General features: G+C 36.1%; 1 protein-coding gene across 1 annotated transcript in view; it reads left to right on the top strand.

Moving 5' to 3' along the window:
• Positions 1 to 15,799: 15,799 nt before the first annotated feature.
• Positions 15,800 to 27,447, top strand: part of LOC128558678 (von Willebrand factor D and EGF domain-containing protein-like) — a 44,940-nt gene continuing 33,292 nt past the window's right edge. The window contains exons 1-4 of the mRNA XM_053548717.1: positions 15,800 to 16,828; positions 17,518 to 17,658; positions 20,152 to 20,261; positions 25,526 to 25,655. Of these exons, the coding sequence (XP_053404692.1) occupies positions 16,789 to 16,828; positions 17,518 to 17,658; positions 20,152 to 20,261; positions 25,526 to 25,655 (421 nt within the window). The 5' untranslated portion in view covers positions 15,800 to 16,788. The remainder of the gene's footprint in view (positions 16,829 to 17,517; positions 17,659 to 20,151; positions 20,262 to 25,525; positions 25,656 to 27,447) is intronic.

Here is a 27,447-nt window from a genome sequence, read left to right as displayed (position 1 = left end):
TTGGTCAAATCTGTCATCCGACGACTTGCTACAGTCTGACACATTGCCTTTTCAAAAAGGCGAGTATTAGTATCATCGCTGCGCCCACTTTCATGGGCTTAAAAGTTGATGAAATTGTGATACAGTAGCACCACTTAGTCAAAGCGAGCTTGAAACACTTCTCAGCTTGGGCGACCTGTGGGTTTCCACGTTGATAATTCGTGTTTTGTCAGACGAAATTATACCGAATACATGTGTATCTATGCATACATATAGTATCTTATATTGTACATATGCTGAAGGAAGATTATCCGTGAGGGAATATTATTTAGAAAACATACACGTCTTTGATTCTCACGGCAGGTCACATTGCAAACCATATCGAATGAATTTTAACTGAATGTTCTTTTATTTTTGTTCACTCTCGTATTGTAAGCATGTTTTAGTATATTTTGTTCTTGATATAACGATGAACTGTACATGTTCAAGTTATATCAATAAAGTACTGTTCTGTTCATAAATCGTCTCACTAAATTTGCGCTAATTAGTGTTAATTGGCAGTATCAACGCCTTGGGAAATCCATATCACTGCTGATTATCGATTTTCTATAAATAGCCTAATCAACATGCGGTCATATTTTTGCGTGCTTGAAACGAAAACGAGACAATGCAGTCGAAAATTCAGTAACATTCTTAGATCACTAGGGTTGCATTAATATAATATCTTACAATTTGATAGCTATGACGAAATTTAAGCTTGTTTTGACATATTTGAAAAGTATTACAACTTGCTGGAAAAGCTATCAGCAGTACAAACTGGTATTGTCTATGGACCGGAAATGTTTCGAAACTTTTCCGTTGAAATTCCATTTCTATTTTTAGCCGCGGATTATTGCTATCAGAAGTATTGTTCTTTATCAAATAAAGCCTTAAATTTCGGAAGTTATACATGTGACACTGCGGTTAGGAAACATTTTTGAATTGTCAGTCTGGATTCCCAGGCTAGGTTTCTATATACATAAGCTACCTTTTTCAACGTTATAAGCTACGTGACCTCTGGGGCAGTACTATGCAATAGCTAATCAATATCATCGCTCCAGTTCAGGTGACATGAGGTCATCGTTTATTCACGTGACCATAAATTTGCATATTTGTATTCATACACGTTGTTGTTTTAATTAAAACGTTTACCTCAGTTTGTATTGGTTTTAGTCGCCGAATTTACATTAAAATGGTATTAAGGCATATATTGTAGCTTTTCGAATTATGCACGTTGTGTAGATAATTGTTTACCTAGAAAGCTTGGAAATATTTTTGGTTGTGTTGTTAGGATGGTCTTAAGAACTGACACGATTTTTCAAACGGAGTATTCTTTTTGACACTGGTGGCAGCTAGCAGCCACCAAAAATGGCGTGAAAAAAAATGGTAGTCGCATAATGGCGGACACAAATAGTCCTCAGTTTTTTTGCTCTGTACTGGTCCAGTGCCTAAATCCGGACACTTTTGGTGGTTTTTTTGACAGTAACTTTGCATTATGAAACCACATGTGCATAAAATTTTAACTGTATAATTTTAGGTTCTTTATAAATCTCTTTGCAAAACAACAAAACCGTATATTGCTGATTTCATCATAAAAATGTCATCCGAATTGGACCAGTAAAAGCTGTCAAAATTGACCTTCAGAGTGTTTAAATATTCGGACACTATTTGTGTATAAAATGCAACGAATATGTGCAACCAAAAATAACAATAAACACGACTTCGTTTAAAATAAAGCAGTCAAATACAGTCCTGTAAATATATACAAACATCTCAGTCCGAATAAAATTTTATTACCTGTTCATCACGTGATCATATGGACTGGTTTCTAACTTTATATAATTGCCAAATATAACAATAATATAATAAAATTTATCTGAGTAAAAATTAATGTTTAAAAATATTCTTTCTTACATGCAGATTCTGTCGCTGTCGTTATACATTTTGACACAACTACGGGGATCATTATGACACTGCGCAAATTTTATTTAATGAACTGCTTCCCTTGTCTGCAAGATCCTGGCATTTTTTTCAATTAATTGATATGTAACAGAAATTGGTTAAATCTTTTAAATATATACCGAGGGTAGCACAGAATTCTAAAACATGTTTTACATCAGTTTCGATCAGCAAACAAAAAGAGTCGTCTGCAATAGGCAGAATATTTTCTTATTTAATCAGTACCTCATCGCACTTCAAATAACTGGCGCGCGCTGTATGACGTCATCCCCCAACACACACAATGTTTACTTTATGCAGTGCGGATATTTGAAGGTAGTTTTCTCTGGAAAAGCTTACATTTGTACACTGTTGTTGACAGCTGGTTATCAAAGCTTTCGTTTGCGTCGATCCTGTTCATTTCAGTAAAAAAATCATGATCGTAAAGCATTTTTAAACGGTGTCCGAATTATTAAGCACTGTCTGGATTTAGGCACTGAACCAGTAGAGCTATTTTCCTTATTTTCTTTGCATTTTTTTTGCTAAAATCACATGACAGATCTATGATTGACATGTAGGTAGCATTTTCATAATGAAATAACAACATGACAAATTTTTTCATGGAAACTTAGATCATACACCACTAGTATAATTTGGGGTCTCATTTTTTAGCTGATTTTGCAGTTTGTGTGTTTGACTGAAATTATTTTTCTTGCATCAAACATAACCCCCACTTTTCTTTTGATTTTTCTTCAGCACTAACAATATTCTTCAAGAAAATGTAGGTTACAGACATTTAAAATGGGTCCTGGTGTGTGCTGCGGCCATTGGAAATAGGTCAATTTTATATAGAATAAAGAACAAAAACTAGTGTGTTATAACCTGTAAAATTACGTGGAAACTAGCAGGTGCTTGAAAATTAAGGCAGTGGCTAGAGAACCGGAATCGGTTCCCTAGACAGCGAACTTATTCGTCCGGAACCGGTTCTCTAGCCAAAGTACTGTGCATAGGCTAGGGAACCGGAATTTTATTTCTATGCATAAAACTGTCGAAATTCACTTTGTTTCTTTTGGTAAGTATCATGTGCATATTCTTATCTTCATAAGTTAATTATTTTTACCATTTCAGCAAGCTATGCCCTTTTATTTATTTGTGTTTACTGTGTCTTCAGAAGTGTACTCGCCGCATACTGTGCGCCATATTAGAATGATAAAATAAACTAGTACGAATGAATGCGAAATCGTCGACACTGGAGCCGAAATAAACTTGAAATTTAAACTTAAAAGGTATAAGACAATAAAAGAAACGATTAAAACAAATTAAGTAATTTCTGTTAATTAGTATTGATTACATATCTTTGAACGTGAAATGCCGAGGTGTTACAAACAAGTATTTAAAGTGATCAAAGAATCTGTATGAAGTTTTAAGGGCAATTAAATTAATTTGTTCATCTATAAACATGTAATGACGCAAATACAAACCAATATTATTTTATATTTAAATAATTTAAACATAGTACAAGTTTAAAGCAAAATTTAATAACATTTAAAAACTGCAAAGTAGTTTTCACGCATTCATTCGTACTAGTTTATATCATTCCAATACGGCAGACACGGTATATATGCGGCGAGTACACTTTTGGAGACAGTAAACGCAGATAAATGCAAGGGCATGATAAAATTAATTAAGATAATAATATGCATGACACTTACCAAGTAACAAAGTGGATTTCAGCAGCATTATGCATAGAAATAAAATTCCGGTTCCCTAGCCTATGCACGGTATTTTGCTTAGAGAACCGGTTCCGGATGAATAATTTTGCAGTCTAGGGAACCGATTCCGGTTCTCTAGCCACTACCAAAAATTAATGCAGCTGTCTGATTGGTCATTTAAAACTCCTGATTATGTTCACCCTGTGGCCCATGTTGAAAATAGCACTTGTTGTTGATACTTGTTTCTATTAAAATGTAAATTCACTTATTCTATTTGTAATATGATGTAGAATCTACTACATAATGCATGCTTTCGATTACAGATTTTATTTTTACTGTGCACCGTCGTTCGCGATCGAGTTTGTGCTTGAAACTGGCGTGATCAATGCTGATTTACGCTTCTTTCAATCGATAATTTAAATGTGATTTACTTACGAAATAGCTATTTCCGAAATATCCTTTTGTTTGTTTCTTAAAATCATGAAATAAAAGTGTAATTTTAAGTTACTTCCTGTTTTTGGAGCCCGCTCACGAGACGTGACGTCACAGTCTCTCAGTATATATAGGAGAAACGGCGCGAAATTCAAAACAATACCGAACAAGGACGGTATTCGTGCGGTATGCCTACCAATTATACCAAAATAAATATAATAGATCTAGCTTAAAATACCATTTGGTATTAAATAGATCTACCAATACCAATTTAGAATCTAGAGCTACCATCTAGTTCATAATACCAAATCTGGTATTTACCATCTAAGATGAGCAAAGAAGAGGTAGATTTAGGCCTAGATTCTAATATTCTTAAGGTAGAGTCTATCCGATCCACAAATAAGCAAGTTTATAATATAACAGTTGTATTAAAATATATCAAATATTGATGCCTGGTAGATCTAAGCTCATATAATTTTTGTATCATTTGAATATTGTCTAGATCTACTGAAAAAGAAAATATAATTTAGGGCCTACATGACAAAACATGTTATAGAATTTTTATTATTTACTTTACTGTAGAGGGAAGGGCTTAATGTAGGCCTAGTATTGATGGAACTTGTTGCCCAACCCATTTGCTTTTGTATTGTAATTCTGTGTATCTACTTGCATGTACATATAAGCAATAAAATATGGTTAAATCAAACTTAATATTCTTCAATGATAATTCAACTGAAATCCACTTAGGCCTACTACAGTGTAAGAGTTGTCATTAAAAAAAAAAAACAACAAAAACATGGGGTCACCAGGCATCGATGGTAGCGTTACATTCGAGAGGTCAGGAGTTCGATCCCTGTCAGTGCCAGACTTTTTAAAATTATTTTTAGCTCCACTGTTCGGAGAATAGGGGGGCTATTCTACTCGCCCCGGCGTCGGCGTTGGCGTCGGCGTGACCTTTTTTGGTTAAAGTTTTCCGGCAACCTTTGTTTTTCTGTCATATCTTTGTTACTATTGCATATAGGTATCTTACTGTAACTTCACATAAACATTGTCCAGCATACAAACAAAGTATGTGCAGGGGCTAGGTCCATTATACATAAGGTCAAGGTCACCAATATGTTATACTTTGGTTATTTTTAAGGTTAAAGTTTTTCGGCAACCTTTGTTTTTCTGTCATATCTTTGTTACTATTGCTTATATCTGACTGTAAGTTAACATAAACATTGTCCAGCATACAAACATAATATATGCAGGGGCTGGGCCCATTATACCTAAGGTCAAGGTCACCAAGGTGTTATACTTGGGTTATTTTTAAGGTTAAATTTTTTCGGCAACCTTTGCTTTTCTGTCATATCTTTGTTACTATTGCTTATATCTTACTGTAAGTTCACATAAACATTGTCCAGCATACACACAAAGTATATGCAGGGGCTGGGCCTATTATACCCAAGGTCAAGGTCACAAAGTTGTTATACTTGGAATTATTTTCATGTTAACTTTTTTCGAAAGCTTTGTTTATAGACATATCTTTGGTACTTTAAAAGATAATGACTTGAAATTAAAGAGATTTCTTTATAATCAGCATCTGCATGTGTGGTTACAATCCCCGTAACTCTTATTGTATTTTTGACAGAATTATACCCCTTTCATACTTAATGTTTTTGGCAATCTTCGCTTTCTGGATATAACTTTAGTACAATATAAGATAAAGACTTGAAACTTAAAATTTATCTTTATCATCATTATCTGCATGTGTGGTAACAATCCCCATAACTCTGATTTGTATTTTTGACCTAGTTATGCCCCTTTCATACTTAACTTTTTTTGACAAACTTCGTTTTCTGGACATAACTTCGGTACTATATAAGATAATGACTTGAAATTCAAAATACATCTTTACCATCATCATCTGCATGTGTGGTTATAATCCGAATAACTCTTATTTGTGTTCTTGACAGCATTATGCCCCTTGGTGTATCTTCCTTTTAAAAGTAGAGGTCTCTTATTGAGACATACATTCATTTTATTATCAAATCGCCGAATAGTGGAGCGCGCTGTCTTACGGACAGCTCTTGTTTATTAATCCCCTGCCGTGGCGGAGGGATTATAGGAATGGTCTGCGTCCGTCCGTCCGATCTTCCGTCCGTTACAAAATCGTGTCCGGTCCATATCTCCTAAACCCCTTGAAGGATTTTCATGAAACTTGGGTCAAATTATCACCTCATCAAGACGATGTGCAGAACCCATGAGTCAGCCTTGTCGGTTCAAGGTCAAGGTCACAACTCGAGGTCAAAGGTTTGAGCCTGCCATTTTGTGTCCGCTCTATATCTCCTAAGCCCCTTGAAGGAATTTAATAAAACTTGGGTCAAATGATCACCTCATCAAGACAATGTGCAGAACCCATGAGTCAGCCATGCCGGATCAAGGTCAAGGTCACAGCTCAAGGTCAAAGGCTTGAGCCTTCCATTTTGTGTCCGCTCTATATCTCTTAAACCCCTTGAAGGAATTTTATAAAACTTGGGTCAAATGATCACCTCATCAAGACGATGTGCAGAACCTATGAGTCAGTCATGCCGGCTGAAGGTCAAGGTCACAACTTAGGGTCAAAGGTTTGAGCCTTCCATTTTGTGTCCGCTCTATATCTCCTAAACCCCTTGAAGGATTTTCATCAAACTTGGGTCAAATGATCACCTCATCAAGGCGATGTGCAGAACTTATGAGTCAGCCATGTCGGCTCAAGGTCAAGGTCACAACTGAAGGTCAAAGGTTTGAGCCTTCCATTTCGTGTCCGCTCTATATCTCCTAAACCCCTTGAAGGAATTTTATAAAACTTGGGTCAAATGATTACCTCATCAGAACGATGTGCAGAAATTATGAGTCAACCATACCAGCTCAAGGTCAAGGTCACAACTAAGGGTCGAAGGTTTGAGCCTTCCATTTGGTGTCCACTCTGTATCTCCGTAACCCCTTGAAGGATTTTCATCAAACTTGGGTCAAATGATCACCTCATCAAGAACTCATGAGTCAGCCATGTCAGCTCAAGGTCAAGGTCACAACTGAAGGTCAAAGGTTTCAGCTCTGTATCTCCTAAACCCCTTGAAGGATTTTCATGAAACTTTGGTCAAATGATCACCTCATCAAGACGTTGTGCAGAATTCATGAGTCAGCCATGTCAGTTCAAGGTCAAGGTCACAGCTAAAATCAAAGGTTTACCCTTTCACTATCCATAGCAGTGGCGGGGAATTTAGCTGTCTTTCAGACTGCCTTGTTTCACTAGCTTTATTCTTTTTTTATTGTATTTATCATGAGTTTTTAATTAACAGGCATTGAATTTTGGAAAAGCACACTTTGCTCGTCTCCCCTTTTGCATATATTGAATCCACGCTGTTAAGAATCACTGGCCAGAGTTTTACACCCAAGAAAAATAACTGTTGGCTATACAAATGAGAATAAACATTAAAATGGAGCTAAAAGATTAACCTTAAAAAGGCCTAGATTTTTAGCAGTTCAGTAAATTAAACGTTTTTTTTTCGAGAACTTCGGCGAATATTCTTTTTCTCTGAGTAAAATTCTAATCAGTAATTTTTAAAAATGGTTTGTCTTTTGAATTCAAAACAAAGTTTAACATTGTACATGTAAATGGATGTTTGTCATTCTGCTAAACCAGACGTCTACCAAAGCAGACTTTTTTGCAGAAATTTGATGCCATTCTTTCCTTCCGTCCGCTTTGCAATGCATGGTCTTTTGCCAGACTTTTTTACCCATATTTTGTTCTGAATCTTTCGTTTGGGCTCAAAAAAGTGAACCCATGTCTCGTCACCAGTGACGACATTTGCGAAAGACCGTGCATTGTAATTTGGAAACTGTTTAAGCAACAATTTTGTGCATTGCGTGCGTGCCTTTTTCTGCTCATCTGTCAACAGATGGAGAATCCATCTAGCACAGATCTTTCTCATTTTCAAATTACGTTTCAGAATTGTATGAGCTGCTCCTAATGAGATGCCAACCATACTAGCTATTTGCCTAGCGGTGTATCTTGCATCAGTAGCAACTATTTCTTTCACTCTAGCAATCATCTTGGCAGACCTTGCTGTTTTCGGCCGACGGCCATGTGGTGCATCTTCTGTTGAAACTAACCCACATTTGAATTTCTTAAACCAACGAATAACTGTCGAAAAAGACATTTCATTATGCCCATAAACAGAACATATTTCATCAAAAATGTCTTTACACCCTATGCCAAGAATACAACGATTCTTAATATAGGACCGTATTTCAACGGCGTACGCTGACCTTCTTCCAACCATTTTTGTATTAGTATACACGAGTAGGCAATGTTAAGGGGACGCATACTTTGAAATTAGAAAAAAGTGGGTGGGGTATGATAAAATTTACCTGCAAAAAAGTACAAGGTTTTGGTACATGAATTGGATACTGTTTCAACTGTTGTAAGTACATAAAGGATTGCTCACTAAAATAAAAATGAGAAAACTGAAACAAGAAAGTTATTGTTGAATTACATAAGACTTATTGTGTACATTCAAAGTCAACAATTAAGACTTTTTGGTGCGAAAATAATAGTACTTCACCTTGTCCAAACATGCATTTATCAATGTCCTACAGATTCTAATTTAAAGAAAGAATGTGAAGTATGGTCACTGTCTTGCTTTTCATTTCGCATATGTAAGCTAAAACACATTATTTAGTTTGTTTACAAAGTAGTGCATAAGAAAAGATACGGTGGTCAAGGAATGCCACATTCCAAAACTAAAAGAGTATATTCCCCTTAATACATTAAACATTTATCGTTACATAAGTCTAGTGGCTTACAATAAGGGCCTAGAAATGTTGCCATTATTAATTTTTAACTTGGTATTCATGAACTACAATGCACTTAAATATCAAAACACATTCAACAAACTTTTGAAAATGTATTGTCTTAAAAATCCCTAAAATAAGGTATGAAATTTGGTTGAGAGGTCCAATCAATGTGTATATGTGCAAAAGTAACATTCTAATCTTGTTCACAAAAGTTACTAATACACAGCAGGCAAGTCAATGATCAAAACTGGACGAATATACAGTTATCCTCACTTTAATGTCACTTATAATTTGTCCTTGAATTCTGCACCATACTTTTCATCTCTGTTTGCACGAGTTGCACGAGAATGCTGTCATATACGTAAAAAATGGGGTCAAATAAGTTGTAAATGCAATATCATCTAAACGTAATTAATGGATTATGCAGTTCAAGATAAACTTTATCTCATATCGTAACGAACATGTATAACTTTACTTACACTGATTTAAGTAGCAGTCGGTTTATAAGTGACTTTATTGATTCTTTTTATGTTTTGTTATTGTTGTCAAAAAGTATAACGGAAGTGCCTCACAACTGCATGAACCGGAAACCAGTTTGATGCGCAAAGTAGTCCAATGTAAGTAATATTTTTTGACAAATGTCCACAGAAATTAATAATTTTCTAATATTAAAGACGAATATCTGAATAGGATTCATTATTTGATAAGAAATTATAATCATCGACATGTTTTTTTTAAAAATCGTACACGTGCTGACACCTAAGTTGTCTCCCGTTGTTTATTAGAGTTACCTTTCGTCCGGCGCAGTAATACATTTGCAGTGAATCGCCGAGAAGTCGTGGGAAAATTAAAAACCATGTAAATAAACTAAAATTAACCACCTTTTCAAGATGAATTTCAAGTGATCGCCATTATGCATTTGACCCGCCTGACCTGTGTAGCATCTTAGATATCTGTTCTAAGGTATTCATTGTGTAGAATGTCATGTTATGCCCTTGCAATGCTAATCCCACTCTGATTTTTTTTGTTTACATTTTTATCAATGAGAAATATGGCGTCCATCCCGAGCTGAAATGACGTGGCGTTAAATTTTTACATGTTTAAGCAAACCTGGTGTGTTAGAAAGAAAATCTCATCCCTTCAACATTATTTGGAACACTGTTATTGTAAAAAACCTGTTTTTTCCTTATACAAAAGCTTAATATTTTGTGTTGAATGTACTTTCACAAAGACCTTTGTTTTCCTATTACATTCATAGTACCACATCCTTATCCACAAAATACTGAATATTAGGTCCAGTTACTACTGATAATCAAGATCTTCTTGGTAAGTCCATACCTATTTCATTGCACGTTTTCTGCGTTGGTTGATTCTTGGTCCTTCCGCGGAAAGCGAAAGGGACAATTTGAACATGTCATGAACAGTCGCGTTCTCAACTCGTCACAGAACCGTATGTACTCGACCCTTACATGTACTTAACCATTCACAATTCTACTGCAGTTAAGAGTGATCAAAGCTAATAGCTAAAAGCATTCACAAGTTGCAGTCAGTGTATTATACATTCAACATTAAAACAGAACTAAAAGACTTCTTACTCGGGTTATACAATGTATATTTTTGCCCATCAGAGTCAGATAGCTAATAATGATATACAGTAACCGTTCTCTGCTTAGAGTGTCTATATTTCAAACATTTTTGTAAATGGTCGACATACGTTCTTTGTCGTTCAGGGAGAAGACATTTGTGATAAGAATTCAGTTCTGTCATAGAACTGTTATGAATGTAATAAAATGCTGTTGACAGCCGTTGACCATGGATGGAAATATCCCAGAACTCTCAAGAGTTAAATCAGAATGTTAGACAATGGCAAATGTTTCATCACCCAGTCGTGATATTCATCATGAAAAGTTTCCTTCTTGCACATCGCTTGCCACAGGCTAAATGGCCGACAATATTCTAAAATGACAGTTACAGTGGACTATGGAAACTTCATGGAGACTTCATTATTGTTCAATAAAGTTTGAGATCCTATGGAAACTGTTAATCTTAACCTTTGAAAGGCTTCTATCAAATTAAATCGGCAAAGAAACATTAGTAGAAAGGTAGGGGCTTATTTGCACGAATGCTTATCATTACATTTAATTAAGTGCGGATGTTTAAAATCTTTGTGCAGTTCAACGCGATACGAAAGCTGGGCCAGCAAATTATAAGAATAATGTTCATGTGTAGCAGAGAATGAGCTTTGTCCAATTACAGGCTATATAAATATCGAAATTGACAATGCATGTATACATCACACTGAGATAGTTTAAAGCACACATAAAGCCACAACACTATTGGAATTTGATGATATTCGTATATTTCGACGGTATAGCTTATACAAAACAAATATATTCAATAAAAAAAACAAAAATATGTTCAAATAAAGTGGGTGGGGTAACATATAGTTTGATTATTTCACATCATTTAATTATTATCCCCCGCCGATGAAATCGGGAGGGGGGTATTGAAATGGCGTTGTCCGTCCATCAGTCCGTCAGTCAGTCCGTCCGTCCGTCCGTCCGTCCGCAGCCATTTCTCAGTAACTACTTGGTAGAATTTCATGAAACTTGAAATAAACATGAACCAACATACTGCGATGATGCCCGTCAAGTTTTTTTTTTGATTGGTCAATTTCCGTCAGAGTTATTGCCCTTGATTTAATGAAAAATGTCCGTCTGCAGCCATTTCTCAGTAACTAACAGGTAGAATTTCATCAAATTTGAAATAGAAATGAACCAAGATACTGTGCTGATGCCCGTCAAGTTTTTTTTTGATAGATCAATTTCCGTCAGAGTTATTGCCCTTGATTTAATGAAAAATGTCCGTCTGCAGCCATTTCTCAGTAACTAGCAGGTAGAATTTCATCAAACTTGAAACAGACATGAACCAAGATACTGCGACGATGTCCTTCAAGTTTTTTTTCGATTGGTCAATTTACCATATAGTTATTGCCCTTTAATTGTTTAAAAATCCACAGATCTGTACATAACAAACCAACCAATTGGAAGAATTTCATTAAACTTCTTTCATTCTTTTCCATGAACATTTATTATAAACATGTGATGTTGTGTACCTACACCTGGTCACCACCTTACCTTGGTCCCCCCCCCCCCATTTTTTATTTTTTTTTATGCCCCCGAAGGGAGGCATATAGTTTTTGAACCGTCTGTCTGTCTGTCGGTCTGTCAGTCTGTCGGTCTGTCCGCAATTTTCGTGTCCGGTCCATATCTTTGTCATCGATGGTTGGATTTTCAAATAACTTGGCATGAATGTGTACCACAGTAAGACGACGTGCAGTGCGCAAGACCCAGGTCCGTAGCTCAAAGGTCAAGGTCACACTTAGACGTTAAAGGATAGTGCATTGATGGGCGTGTCCGGTCCATATCTTTGTCATCGATGGATGGATTTTCAAATAACTTGGCATGAATGTGTACCACAGTAAGACGATGTGCAGTGCGCAAGACCCAGGTCCGTAGCTCAAAGGTCAAGGTCACACTTAGACGTTAAAGGATAGTGCATTGATGGGCGTGTCCGGTCCATATCTTTGTCATCGATGGATGGATTTTCAACTAACTTGGCATGAATATGTACCACAGTAAGACGACGTGCAGTGCGCAAGACCCAGGTCCGTAGCTCAAAGGTCAAGGTCACACTTAGACGTTAAAGGATAGTGCATTGATGGGCGTGTCCGGTCCATATCTTTGTCATCGATGGATGGATTTTCAAATTAGTTGGCATGAATGTGTACCACAGTAAGACGACGTGTCACACGCAAGACCCAGGTCCGTAGCTCAAAGGTCAAGGTCACACTTAGACGTTAAAGATCATTTTTCATGATAGTGCATTGATGGGCATGTCCGGTCCATATCTTTGTCATTCATGCATGGATTTTAAAATAACTATGCATGAATGTGTGACACAGTAAGACGATGTGTCGCGCGCAAGACCCAGCTCCGTAGGCCAAAGGTCCTAAACTCTAACATCGGCCATAACTATTCATTCAAAGTGCCATCGGGGGCATGTGTCATCCTACGGAGACAGCTTTTGTTTCATTTGTCATTTTCTATCAATATTTATAATCAACATGTAAACTGTTGTATCCTCACCCCCCCCCCCCCCCCCCCCCCCCCCCAGCCCCACCCAAACAAACCATTCATTTTCTTTTAATTTGATTTTGACTAATGAAATTATTTGCTTCTTGGTAACATTCTTAACTTTTTGCTGGATATATTTTTTTGCCGTTCCTCAACTCTGACCCTTTCGGCGGGGGATTCCAATTCATCGAATTTGCTTGTTTTCTATACTTCAATATTGTTATTACATTGACAAGAAATATTCTAGGATGAAAATCAAAGATAATAATATTAAATATTGCGGTGTAACTTATGTAAATTTTAAGATACGCAAAATTATATTTTCAAACTTGGCCGCCATTTTGATGACGTCATAGATTAGGCCAGTAGCGGAACTCGGACTGGCGACATTCAGACATTGTCTAACAGTTTGGTATATGTCGCCATTAATCTTTTTTCCGATCGCACGGGATTCCCGTTCTGTATAGACACTAATAGTTTCTCATTTTCGAGACATTTTTCGCTTTTTAGCTCGACTATTCGAAGAATAAGTAGAGCTATCCTACTCACCACGGCGTCGGCGTCGGCGTCGGCGTCACACCTTGGTTAAGTTTTTCGTACCAGTCCACATTTTGACAAAGTCTTTTGAGATAAAGCTTTGAAACTTTCAACACTTGTTTACCATCATCATGGCCAGTTATAGGCAAGAGCACATAACTCCATCAATGATTTTGGCTGAATTATGGCCCCTTTTGACTTAGAAATCATGGTTAAGTTTTTCGTACCAGTTCATATTTTGACAAAGTCTTTTAAGATAAAGCTTTGAAACTTTCAACACTTGTTTACCATCATCATGGCCAGTTATAGGCAAGAGTACATAACTCCAACAGGGATTTTGGCTGAATTATGGCCCCTTTTGACTTAGAAATCATGGTTAAGTTTTTCGTACCAGTTCATATTTTGACAAAGTCTTTTAAGATAAAGCTTTGAAACTTTCAACACTTGTTTACCATCATCATGGCCAGTTATAGGCAAGAGCACATAACTCCATCAAGCATTTTGGTTGAATTATGGCCCCTTTTTGACTTAGAAATCTTGGTTAAGTTTTTCGTACCAGTCCACATTTTGACAAAGTCTTTTGAGATAAAGCTTTGAAACTTTCAACACTTGTTTACCATCATCATGGCCAGTTATAGGCAAGAGCACATAACTCCATCAAGCATTTTGGTTGAATTATGGCCCCTTTTTGACTTAGAAATCTTGGTTAAGTTTTTCGTACCAGTCCACATTTTGACAAAGTCTTTTGAGATAAAGCTTTGAAACTTTCAACACTTGTTTACCATCACAATGTCCAGTTGTAGGCAAGAGTACATAACTCCATCAAGCATTTTGACTGAATTATGGCCCCTTTTGACTTAGAAATCTTGGTTAAGTTTTTCGTACCAGTTTATATTTTGTGTAAAGTGTTTGACATATGGCTTTGAAACTTTTATATCTTGTTTAGTATAATAGTCTCTATCAATAGGCAAGAGTACGTAACTCTCTTGTCTTGTTTGGCTGAATTATGGCCCTTTTTGAACTTGGAAATTGGTTCTGTTTTGTATATGTCCATGTTTTGTCAAGACTATTTGACATATGGCTTTTAAACTTTAAACACTTGTTTATCATTATGATTTCCATCTGTAGACAAGAGTACATAACTCTGACAACTATTTTGACTGAATTATGGCCCTTTTTGGACTTTGAACTTTGTTCAGTTTTTCTTACAAGTCAGCGTTTTGTCAAAACTATTTGAACTGTAGCTTTGAAACTTTTAACACTAGTTTATCAACATGATTTCCATCTGTAGGCAAGAGTACATAACTCTGTCAACTATTTTGACCGAATTATGGCCCTTTTTGGACTTGGAAATTAGTTAAATTTTTCATATAAGTCCATGTTTTGCCTAACATATAACTTAACATATTTGCCATCATGGTCACACATTGCCATTTAGTGCAAGACTAATCGAAGTCCACAAATACAGTGAATGATTTTGGCTGAATTATGGCCCCTTTTGACTTAGAATTCATGGTTAAGTTTTTCGTACCAGTTCATATTTTGACAAAGTCTTTTAAGATAAAGCTTTGAAACTTTCAACACTTGTTTACCATCACCATAGCCAGTTACAGGCAAGAGTACATAACTCCATCAGGGATTTTGGCTGAATTATGGCCCCTTTTGACTTAGAAATCTTGGTTAATATTTCGTACCAGTTCATATTTTTTGTAAAGTGTTTGACATATGGCTTTGAAACTTTTATCACTTGTTTAGTATAATAGTCTCTATCTGTAGGAAATAACTCTGTCATCTATTTTGGCTGAATTATGGCCCTTTTTAGACTTTGAAATTGCCTCATATATTGCCATTTAGTGCAAGACTTATCGAAATCAAAGTAATACAGGAACATTGTTTGTCTAATCTATTTATTTCTTTAGTCTGAATATCCGTGGAAATATTTTGACCCCATTCTTCAATCAATTCTTCGAATAGTCGAGCGCGCTGTCATCAGACAGCTCTTGTTACTACCAGTAACTGTAATATTGCTATATTTTGTAATTTTAATTAATTGAATTATAATCGGAAACCAGTTGTTGCATTTGTTTTCTATCTGTTGACATAACAGAACATTTCTCGTCAATATTTCGAATAAGTACGCATGTACCTGTAGGTCTGACATTGAAAAATAGTTTTTGGCAACTCTCCAATCAGAACAGTCTGTAAATATTCGCTTTTAGATATATTATTTTTATCTTATGACAGCAATAATCAATTTTACATACAACTGAAGTTTAATTCACTAACTTTAACCTACTATTTCAAAAGATAAATCAATAAAAAAACTGTTCTCGTTTTTTAACGTGTTTCTTTTACATCATTTCATGAATTATGACAGAAAGCTTATTAGTTTACGACTGTCCTTTGCATAAATAATCATTAATGCCATGGCAAGTTACGAAATTAGCATGACAGTTAAGTAAAAAAGAAAAAGAGAAACTTCAGTACTGTAGTTAAACATTAACGGGATTAGCGGATCTTTAATTGGTCGTGAGTTCGATCCGCGAAAGGGGCGTATGTTCTATGTGACGATTTGATAGAAGACATTTTGTCTGAAATCATTCGTCCTCCAACTCTGATTCATGTGGGGAAGTTGGCAGTTACTTGCGGAGAACAGGTTTGTACTGGTACAGAATCCAGGAGCACTAGTTAGGTTAACTGTCCGCCGTTACATAACTGGTATACTGTTGAAAGGCTGCGTAAAATGCAAAACAAACAGACGTTAACGGAATGAAAATTACCAGTTTCAAATTTAACCTTACTGTTGCGAAATTACCGGAAATACTAAATTGCACAAAACTTGTTTGTATGTCGAATATTTTATAATACTTTTATATACTAGTAACTGTATATACTGATATTTCCATTTGTGCAGCGCAATTTTATCAACTGTTCACCTATAAGTGACAGTAGTTGACCTTTAAATAAAAGTTGGCGCACTAAAAACTCAAGCAGCACAGCGACGCAGATATCTGGTCTAGATTTTAAGATATCTTTGTTTTAAATATGTCAGAAGTTTACTTATTATCACTGTTTCTTCCTAGGTTACAGGAGAGAGTGCACCGAAATTGATAACACATTTTGAAATAGTTTTGGTCCAGGACATGATTGTAGATTAAAAGTTTTTATTGTTTCGTACTTTATGCTCTGGAATCATGATTTCGTTTCCGATCCTGCTGGCGTTGTTTTCATCAGGTTTGTTATTTCAGATCTTGTCGATATAACTTTTTGCGTCCGTACTATGGTAACACATTTCTCTTTAAGGAATATAAAGGTAAAGAATTGGACGAAAATATTATGCTTCTTATTATTGTGGTGTAGGAGTATTGGCTAAATAGCATGCTGAATAAAATGCGACGGTTTGTCCAGGTTTTCGAGACTTCATATATATTTATATTTATTATACCAGATATATATAGCGCCCTTTTCATGATAAACACGTTCAAAGGCAATATACCTTTACGAGTATATCACTTTACTCTAAAACTTTTATAAAGAAACGTAACATCATAATGAATATAAGAGAAAAGCTGAGATTTTTCATTATGTTGGGCATTAGAATCTTTCTGCTTTCAGACACTTCAGTAAAATATTATATCAGCCGAATACAAATGTTAAATATTACATACACCTGCTGGGACTGGCCAACAGTATTTTTCGCGGTATAGAACGTACAACATAGTGTATTGCAGGCTACGTTTCTCGTCAAAATATGGTTTTGTTGACCTGTCTGAAAGTGATACTGACTTCGAACTTCGACCTAGGTCAAGTCAACAATACTAAATACTGGCCGAAACCTAACAGAATAATAACTATCATAGAATTTGCATAAAGTTTATTTAAATGACAATAGTTGCATACTTAGAAAGCGTATTTCATTTCAGCATTCAGCTTAGATCCGTGTACCCAGAATAAGGTAATAGACGAAAAATATCGCAGTTCTGATTATTACATCAAGGACAAAGGGTATGAGCACATGATTTGTGATCGGACTTTGGCTGCTGGATGGTACAAATTTGCTGGAGGCAAGTATAGGATTTCAAACCTGGAGCCCGTATTCATCAGAGTTTTTTTAGCACACCTGAGCCAAAGGCTCATAGTGAGCTTTTGTGACCGCTCAATGTCCGGCATCCGTCGTGCGTCGTCCGTCCGTCAACATTTCCTAAAAAAATCTTGAAAACCACTAGGCAGAATTACACCAAACTTCACAGGAATGATCCTTGGGTGGCCCGCTTTCAAAAATATTCAAAGAATTGAATTCCATGCAGAACTCTGGTTGCCATGGCAACCAAAAGGAAAAACTTTTAAAATCTTCTTGTCCAAAACCGCATAGAGCCTTGATATTTGGGGTGTGACATCATCTCATGGTCCTCTATGAAGATTATTCAAATTGTGCCCCTGGGGTGAAAAGAGGCCCAGCCCCGGGGGTCACAAGTTTTACATAGACTTATATAGGAAAAACCTTTAAAAATCTTCTTGTCTAAAACCACAGGACCTAGGCCTTTGATATTTGGTATGTAGCATTGCCTTTTGGTCCTCTACCAAAATTGTTCAAATTATAACTCTGGGGTAAAAAGAGACCCTGCTCCGGGGGTCTCAAGTTTTACATAGATTTATATGGGAAAAAAAAACTTTAAAAATCTTCTTGCCTGAAACAGCAAGGCCTATGCTTTTGATATTTGGTATGTTGCATTGCCCTGTGATCCTCTACCAAAATTTTTCAAATTATAACCCTGGGATAAAAAGAGGCCCTGCCCCGGGGGTCACAAGTTTTACATAGACTTATATAGGAAAAAACTTAAAAAATTTTCTTGTCTAAAACCATAGGACCTAGGTCTTTGATATTTGGTATGTAGCATTGCCTTTTGGTCCTCTACCAAAAATTTTCAAATTATAACGCTGGGGTAAAAAGAGGCCTGCTCTGGGGGTCTCAAGTTTTACATAGATTTATATAGGAAAAAACTTTTAAAATCTTCTTGCCTGAAACAGCAAGGCCTATGCTTTTGATATTTGGTATGTTGCATTGCCTTGTGGTCCTCTACCAAAATTGTTCAAATTATGCCCCTGGGGTGAAAAGAGGCCCTGCCCTGGGGGTCCCAAATTTAACATAGACTTATATAGGGGAAAACATATTTTTGTCTTAAAGTTCAAAGCCTAGGCCTTTGATATTTGGTATGTAGCATTGCCTAGTTGATCTGTAACAAGATCGTTCAAGTTATGCCCCTGGGGTGAAAAGAGGCCCCACCCTGGGGTCACTTGTTATATGAGTTATATAGGAATAAATACTTAAAAATTATCAGATCATATTTCCTAGACTGTGTAATTATAAATACCTGATGACCCCAAGTGAATAGGGGTCACTTGACTGTGACCTTGACTTACTGACCTACTTTCTTGTTTTTTAAGATACAGCCTTGAAATTTGGATGACATGTACAGTTTTGCACAATGATCTTAAAACTGACTATCAGTGACCACGAATGTGACCTACTGACCTACTTTCTAATATTTTAGCATCAGTTTGCCATTTTAAACATACGGCTCATATTACTCAGGTGAGCAATTCAGGGTCATCATGACCCTCTTGTTTTAAATCTCCTAAAATTTTCGTTGCTTATACATTTGTACTGCTTAAAATTCCAATACGGATTTTGGATGGTTACGGTTCCAAATATATCCTGTAGATCTATTGTACAGCAAAATAAAAATATAACAATATTAAATTATCTCTTCATACTATTTTAATCTCTCAGACTGTAAAACAGACCAGGAACGACTGATAACGAAAACTTACTAATGGAAACTTTTATCATTTTTATCAGAAGTAAAAATGAGACTTTACTAGAAAGAAGCATCGTCCAATGACAATATTGAATAATTGTTTGATTGTTTTGTTGGGTGTAACGTCGCACCGACACGATAATAGGTCATATGGCGACTTTCCAGCTTTGATGTTGGAGGAAGACACCAGGAGATCCTTCATATATTTCATCACGGGTGGGCACCTGGGTATAACTACTGACCTTCCGTAATCCAGCGGGCAAATCTGACGCCCCTGTAAAGCTCGAACCCAATTCAGTGAGCGGTAAGTAATTCAAAGTAAGTGACCTTAACCACTGAGCCATGGAGGCCCCTGGAAAATATTGTATAAAATACAGTGAACACGGTGTAGTGCAAATGTCAATCGATTATAGGAGACAGAAAGGTAAAGATTTATATCTAATAAGTTTGTTTGTTTTTGGTTTAACGCCGTTTTTCAACAGTAACGGCGTGCAGTTAACCTAACCAGTGTTCCTGGATTCTGTACCAGTACAAACCTGTTCTCAGAGGTGGAGGACTAATGCTTTCAGACGCAATGTCGTTTATCAAATAATCACAGAGAACATACGCCCCATCCGAAGATCGAACTAGACCAACGCTCTACCTACTGAGCTAAGCGGGCGGGCTGTCTTATAAGTAGTCTCAGTTCTATTACAGAGTAAAAACATCTACATTTCATATGATACATACATTTTACAGGTAAAGAAATGACCCATTCTTGTACAAAGCCCTATCATTGTGGAACTCATATACCGTTATGGATAAACGGCACTAAACCTACAGTGTCTGACGGGATAGTCAATAGACAGGTATAAAATTATCAACTATTACAAACACTTACTGAATGGCGGTTCTTATAAGCCATCCGGTCAAAGTTTTATTACAAGACATCAGAAGGCCCAATAAACATGTGTTGAAGCACAAATTATCGACCGGTGAATTATAGAATGAACATGTAATAAATTATTTTATTGCATAGTTCCTTATATAAATCTCCGGTCCATATAGCTAAAAAAGAAAGCCGGAGTTCAGTAGTAAGTGAGTCAAAACTAGAAAGAAATCAGTTTGATATGGTGTAATAAAACAGTAGTTTTACTTTTGATGTTTGGTTAGAACTCTTAACTATTGGTTGGAAAGCCATTCATAAAGAGCATATTGACATAAATTAACAGTGACATGCGACCATATTCGATCCATTTTTCCAGTTCCAGTTTTCCTTCTCGCTTACTGAAGTTTTTGGTGTCTATATCCTCCTTACTTCACTTCTTAGTCATTCTAAAAAGACCAAATTGGGTCGGCTTTCCTTTTACAAATAAATACAATATTTCCATTTAACCCAGGTCATCTGTTTAAGAACATATTTTAGATCATTGTATCTTTTAAGTGTTCTCATTATGTCTTTACATGACTGGCAGCAACAAGACGCGACATCGCTGCACTGATGTCGCACGTCGTGTCGCATTGTTGTGTCGTGTCGTACAGTCGTGGGTTGTATCACATGCCGTGCATCGACCTTAAACGACAATGCGACACGATGTACGACAATGGGACTTCAAAATTACACGTATTGTCGTGCGTCGTGTCAAGTCGTATTGTCGCGCGTTGTGTCGCACGTCTTGCGTCGACCTATAGCAAGACGGGTGAGTGACACTCAGCATGAGGTTAACGGGATATTCCGTAGTTTTAGTAAAAAATAATCTATTTATCAGGACCAAGGTATAACTAGCGTTATCCCGTGTTCAATCCGCAGATATCCCTTAATGCAACGCATTCATTGCGGACAAGAGAGCGTTTTTATTTATATTACACATGTATACTAAATTTTACTATCAACATTTAAGTAACTTCGATGGGATTTAAAAAGTAACATAATTATCTAACATACAGTTGTTAAGATCAAAGAAAAACAATTTTAGGTTTGTTTATGGTTTCATATGAAACAGTTGCATTTCCAACTTAATATTTATCAGTTTATCTAAAAAAGATATGTAAGGGTAGATTTCTCCGGCGGAAGCACAGAGCACTAAAAACACAGCCTCGGAGTCATGCATTTGCAAAGTAGGCCCATAACAAAAAGGAGCTGTACTGGAAAAATATTACAGACGGCTTGCTTCAGAAATAAAAAAAATAAAATAAAGACCATCTGTACATAATGATCACTTTCACCGTCAGTGAACAGACACCGCCTGACTCTAAAGACCACTAGTCTGAATTACAAATCATCTGATATCTCATACAAATAATAACCACTGTTTAGCTTTCCCAGTTTGCCAGCTGGATTGCTTGCTTACATGTATCATGCATATGCAGTAGAATGACAACAGCTTTCGTATTATTTAAGTAGCAAATTAATCAGTTTTGAAATATCAGAACAGAACCGAACAGAACATACATTTTATTTGAATTAAGCATATACAGCTCATCTTCATATACAACAATATATACATGCATGAATACGAAAAAATGGTAATACCTAGTATAATAAACGTATACTAGTAAATTTGTGAGAGTGCAATACATCACATGTAACACAATCTCTATAACTATAATATCTGTAAAATTAAACGTTATTTCTTACAAATAACAAAAATTGAAATCAGAATACTTATAGTCGGTATCATTTTAGAAGTTGTTAAATAGAGGATATTACATGAGTGTCTCCTCACATTGTATTTATTAAACGAGTTGATTAAGATAGTAAAATGCGAGGCTCTGACGAGCGTTTTATCAGTCTTATTCAAAGAGTTTAATATATTCATATTTTTTATTACATGTAAGTTTTCCAGTCGAAAGATAAAAAAATATCTACTTCTTTTACTATTTTAAACAAGTCAATTTGAACAACGTCTCCGATACTTTAAACGACGTCGACGTGAAAGCCTTATTACACCACAGGTGTTTGAAGCCAGAACTATCAACAAAATATATGTGCAGGTTAGATCTCTTGAAGAGATCTGTACTATTGCATAGTATATTAGGTGGGTGGGATATGGTAATGCATATATTTATTGATAGAGTTTCAAGCGCCTGTGATTACACTATAATGTATTATTAGGTTATTTAATATTGCTCTGTACAATACGGAGATATATTTGGACGAGTGCCCAGATGAGAAAACCATATGGTTTTCCAAGCTGGGTACGAGTCCAAATATATCTCGTATTGTACACTACAATATTAAATAACATTTTTATAAGGTCACCTGTCACGTAGTGACAGGGTGAGCTTTTATGATGGCCCGTCGGCCGTCCGTCAGTCCGTCGTCCGTCGACAATTTCCTTGTGAACACGATAGAGACCACATTTTGTATTTGATTTTTTATTGATCAAACTTGCCATCAACTTGTATTGGCATAATATCTCGGTTTCTTTCGAAAACTGGCCAAATCCATTCATGGGTTCCAGTGTTATGGCCCTTAAAGGGCCAAAATTTGCCATTTTTGGCTTGTGAACATTTTGCAATCAACTTTAATAAAACTTGCAAACAACGTATATTGGCATAATATCTTGGTTCCTTTCGAAGACTGGCCAGCTCCCATCATGGGTTCAAGAGTTATGGCCCCTTAAAGGGCCAAAATTTGCTATCTATTTATGGCTTGTTAACACGTTGGAGACAACATTTTGCAATCAACTTTAATCAGATTTGCACACAACTTGTTTTGGCATAATATCTCGGTTCCTTTCGAAAACTGACCAGATACCGTCATGGGTTCCAGAGTTATGGCCCCATAAAGGTCCAAAATTTGCTATTTTGGCTTTTGCAGCCATATAGGGACTTCATTTATGGTTTTATTTGATACAAACTTGCAAAATATCTTCAACAACAATAAATCTTGGATTCCATGATAAATCTTTCAGATCCAATCATAGGTTTTGGAGTTATTTTATATCTGATTACCTCCCCTGATTTTAATCAAAATGGATTTATATCAGTAAGTACTTATAGAACTCATTTGAAATTTCATTATTGTCATTAGTTGGACTCAGACAATCAGGGTAGATAACTGTGGACTGATTTATATCAAATTACCTCCCTTTATTTCAAATTAAATTGGGTATATCTCCGTAACTAATGAAGATACTGATCTGAAATTTTATTTATGCCATCAGATGGACTTGCACAATCGGTGAAGATACATATTGACTGAATTTATGACAAATTACCTCCCTTTATTTTTTATGTAAAGAATATAACTAGCAGCTTCTGATGAGATTGGTTTGAAACGTTATTTAAGTCTTCCATGGTAAGAAATTTCTACTCAGTTTACTTACTTTTCTAATAAATTGTTGTAAAGGCTTGTACTCTGTATCTTCTACTTGCATATACCAATGCATGATTACCTCCCCTGATTTTAATAAAACTGGATTTATCTCGGTAAGTATTTATAGGACTCATTTAAAATTTCATTATTGCCATTAGTTGGACTGAGACAATCAGGGTAGATAACTATGGACTGATTTTATGTTAATTTACCTCCCTTTGTTTAAAATTAAAATGGATGTATCTCAGTAACCAATGAAGATACTGCTTTGAAATGTCATTTATGCCATCAGATGGCATACTTTACATAGATTACATAGATAACTTTTGACTGAATTTATGACAAATTACCTCCCTTTATTTTATGTAAATGAATATACCTGAGCAGCATCTAATGATATTGGTTTTAAATATTATTTAAGTCTTCCAGGGTAAGGAGTAATCATGCCAGTACAAAAATGCAGCATTTGAGCCTAGGACCCTAAAACTTGGTATGGAGATTGGCCCTGAGTAGTACGTGACCCATAGGTCAAAAGGGACATTACATGAAAATATTTATCCTGATGATATTTAATGTGTATGCCTTTGTGATCTATGTTAAAACTTGATCTTATCTTTAAGAGCAATGGTACTCAGGTGAGCGATATAGGGCCATCATGGTCCTTTTGTTCTATATCCAATTTATCTGATGATGTTTTTTAATCGTCTATTTTGGCTTTTGTTTATTTATAAATGTGTTTATATCCAAATCGGACAGCATTGCCATGACTTGCACGTCCGTTTTTGTGTTTACAAACAAACGAAAAATAATCCTGATTTCAAGACGCATAATCAAACATCAGCACTTTTATTCAGCTTCCTTGGCTGTTAAAGTCTAACAGATAAATCTTTATCACATTCCATTACATATTTGATATTATTCTATATCTATTTTATTTATTAAATTGTGAACTTTTATTTGCAACACGTGACCGTACAATATGTTCCGAATGGGTGAAGTAGGCGCTCTATGTACAAAGTTTGATAATAATACTTATTACATACTCGTTTCTTTTCCCCGTTAAGTTACAATGGTACCGGAAACGTCAATATTTTTCTATACACTGACGCCTGAATTTCATATCGGGTGCGTGGCGTAATTCAGTGTTTGTTGTTGCACTATTTTTTCTGTTTAGTTCAATATTGTCAATCCTATTCAGGCTATTGAACAAATTTATGATATTTACATTATATTTATACGTGTAGATTTGTATGTAATAAAAAGGTTATTATCTTTGCATAAGGAAATATGCACTCGTTCTTCAGCGGAAGAATATTGCGCTCCTAAAGTCGCGCAATATTTCCTCTGAAGAACTCGTGCATATTTCCCGATACAAAGCTAATAACCTATAACTATCGATAAAATATCATCATAGCTTCTATATAATAATGTGTTAACCTATTAGATCATATTTGTCAAAGGGCAAAATTGCTGTAGCATGAGATAACAAACAAATCGACTATTATACAAAATGTCAAGAAGATGTTCAACGTTGCGTTGAAGTTCCGTATTACTTTGATTTTTATGTGCCTAAAATCATATCATTTTTACAATTTGAGTTTATTTTATTTAACTTTAAGACGAATTATTAATTCTTTCAAGATTAGGAATGGCGGTAATAACAAATATCAAATTTAATCTGCTGGTCAACTTTTCAAGCGATTCTACTATTTATAGAAACAGGAGTTACATGCTTCAACCCAAATTTTGCATAAAATGTTTATCAAACGAAAAGTACTTCGCTTTATTTCAAATGATTTAATTGTTTTTCAGGTGTGCGGAACACATCCCACAAGCTCTGACTGCTGTCTTTACAAAGATACAATAAGGGTGAAAAACTGTGGAACATTTTATGCTTACGAACTGAAACCTACTAGAGGATGTTCCTATGCTTACTGCGCAGGTAAACCATCTTGAAAAAGTATTCCCGTGCTCAATGGTTATTCCATTTCAAAGTATCTCACGTATTCCCATACTCAATGGTTATTTCCTTTCAAGGTGTCTGACGTATTCCGTGTTCAATGATTATTTTCTTTCAAAGTGTCTGACGTATTCCCGTGCTCAGTGGTTATTTCCTTTCAAAGTATCTGACCTATTCCCATGCTCCATGGTTATTTTCTTTCAAATTTTTTGACGTATTCCCATGCTGTGGTTATTTTCTTTCAAAGTGTCTGACGTATTCCCATGCTCAATGGTTATTCCGTTTCAAAAGTGTCTAACGTATTCCCATGCTCAATGGTTATTTCCTTTCAGTGTCTGACCTATTCCCATGTCCTATGGTTATCTCCTTTCAAAGTGTCTGACTTATTCCGTGCTCAATGATTATTTTATTTCAAAGTGTCTGACATATTCCCGTGTTCAGTGGTTATTTCCTTTCAAAGTGTCTGACCTATTCCCGTGCTTAAAGGTTATTTCCTTTAAAGTGTCTCACGTATTCCAATGCTCAATGGTTATTTCCTTTCAAAGTGTCTCACATATTCCCCTGTTCAGTGTTTTTTTTCCATTTCAAAATATCTCGCATATTTCCATGCTCAATGGTTATTCCTTTCAAAGTGTCTGACGTATTCCCATGCGCAATGATTATTTCCTTTAAAGTATCTCACGTACTCCCATGCTCAATGGTTATTATGTCTCCCACCACACAGTGGTGTGGGAGACATATTGATTTACTCCAGTCTGCGTGTGTGTGTGTGTGTGTGTGTCTGTCACAAAGCTTGTCCGCACTCTAAGTCGAACATTTCTCATCCGATTTTCACCAAACTTGAACAAAATGTGTTTGACCATAAGACCTCGGCCAAATTCGATATCTAGCCAAATCCAGGCGTCTTGGAGTTATGGCCCCTGAATTACCAAAAATCGGTCTTTTTACTCTTGTCCGCACTCTAATTCGAATATTTCTCATCCAATCTTCACCAAATTTAAACAAAATGTGTTTGACCATGAGACCTCGGCCAAGTTCGATAACTAGCCAAATCCAGGCGTCTTGGAGTTATGGCCCTTGAATTCCAAAAATCGGTCTTTTTACTCTTGTCCGCACTCTAATTCGAATATTTCTCATCCAATCTTCACCAAACTTAAACAAAATGTGTTTGACCATGAGACCTCGGCCAAGTGCGGTAACTAGCCAAATCGGTCAAGGCATTTTGGAGTTACGGCCCTTGAATTATCAAAAAATTGGCCTTTTTACTCATGTCCGCACTCTTAAACATTTCTCATCCGATCGTCACCAAACTTGAACAAAATGTGTTTGACCATGAGACCTCGGCCAAGTTTGATAACTAGCCAAATCGGTCCAGGCATTTTGGAGTTACGGCTCTTGAATTATCGAAAAACCGGCCTTTTTACTCTTGTCCGCACTCTAAGTCGAACATTTCTCATCCGATCTTCACCAAACTTGAACAAAATGTGTTTGACCATGAGACCTCGGCCAAGTTCGATAACTAGCCAAATCGGTCAGCATTTAGAGTTCGCACTTAATTATGAAAAATCCGTCTGTTACTCTTGTCGCTCCTATGAATTCTCATCCGATCTCACCAAACTGAAAAATGGTGTTTGGCCACAAGACCTTACCCAAGTTCGATAACTAGCCAAATCCGCCCAGGCACTTTTGATTTATGGCCCTTGAATTACTGATTGGATCCACTCATCCAGACCATCTAATTGGATCCACTCGTCTAAAACATCTAGAGAAACTA

This window comes from Mercenaria mercenaria, chromosome 7, assembly GCF_021730395.1.
Source record: "Mercenaria mercenaria strain notata chromosome 7, MADL_Memer_1, whole genome shotgun sequence".
NCBI lineage: Eukaryota > Metazoa > Mollusca > Bivalvia > Venerida > Veneridae > Mercenaria > Mercenaria mercenaria.
Note: the sequence above shows the minus strand (reverse complement) of the source record. Positions and strands in the feature narration are given on the sequence as shown.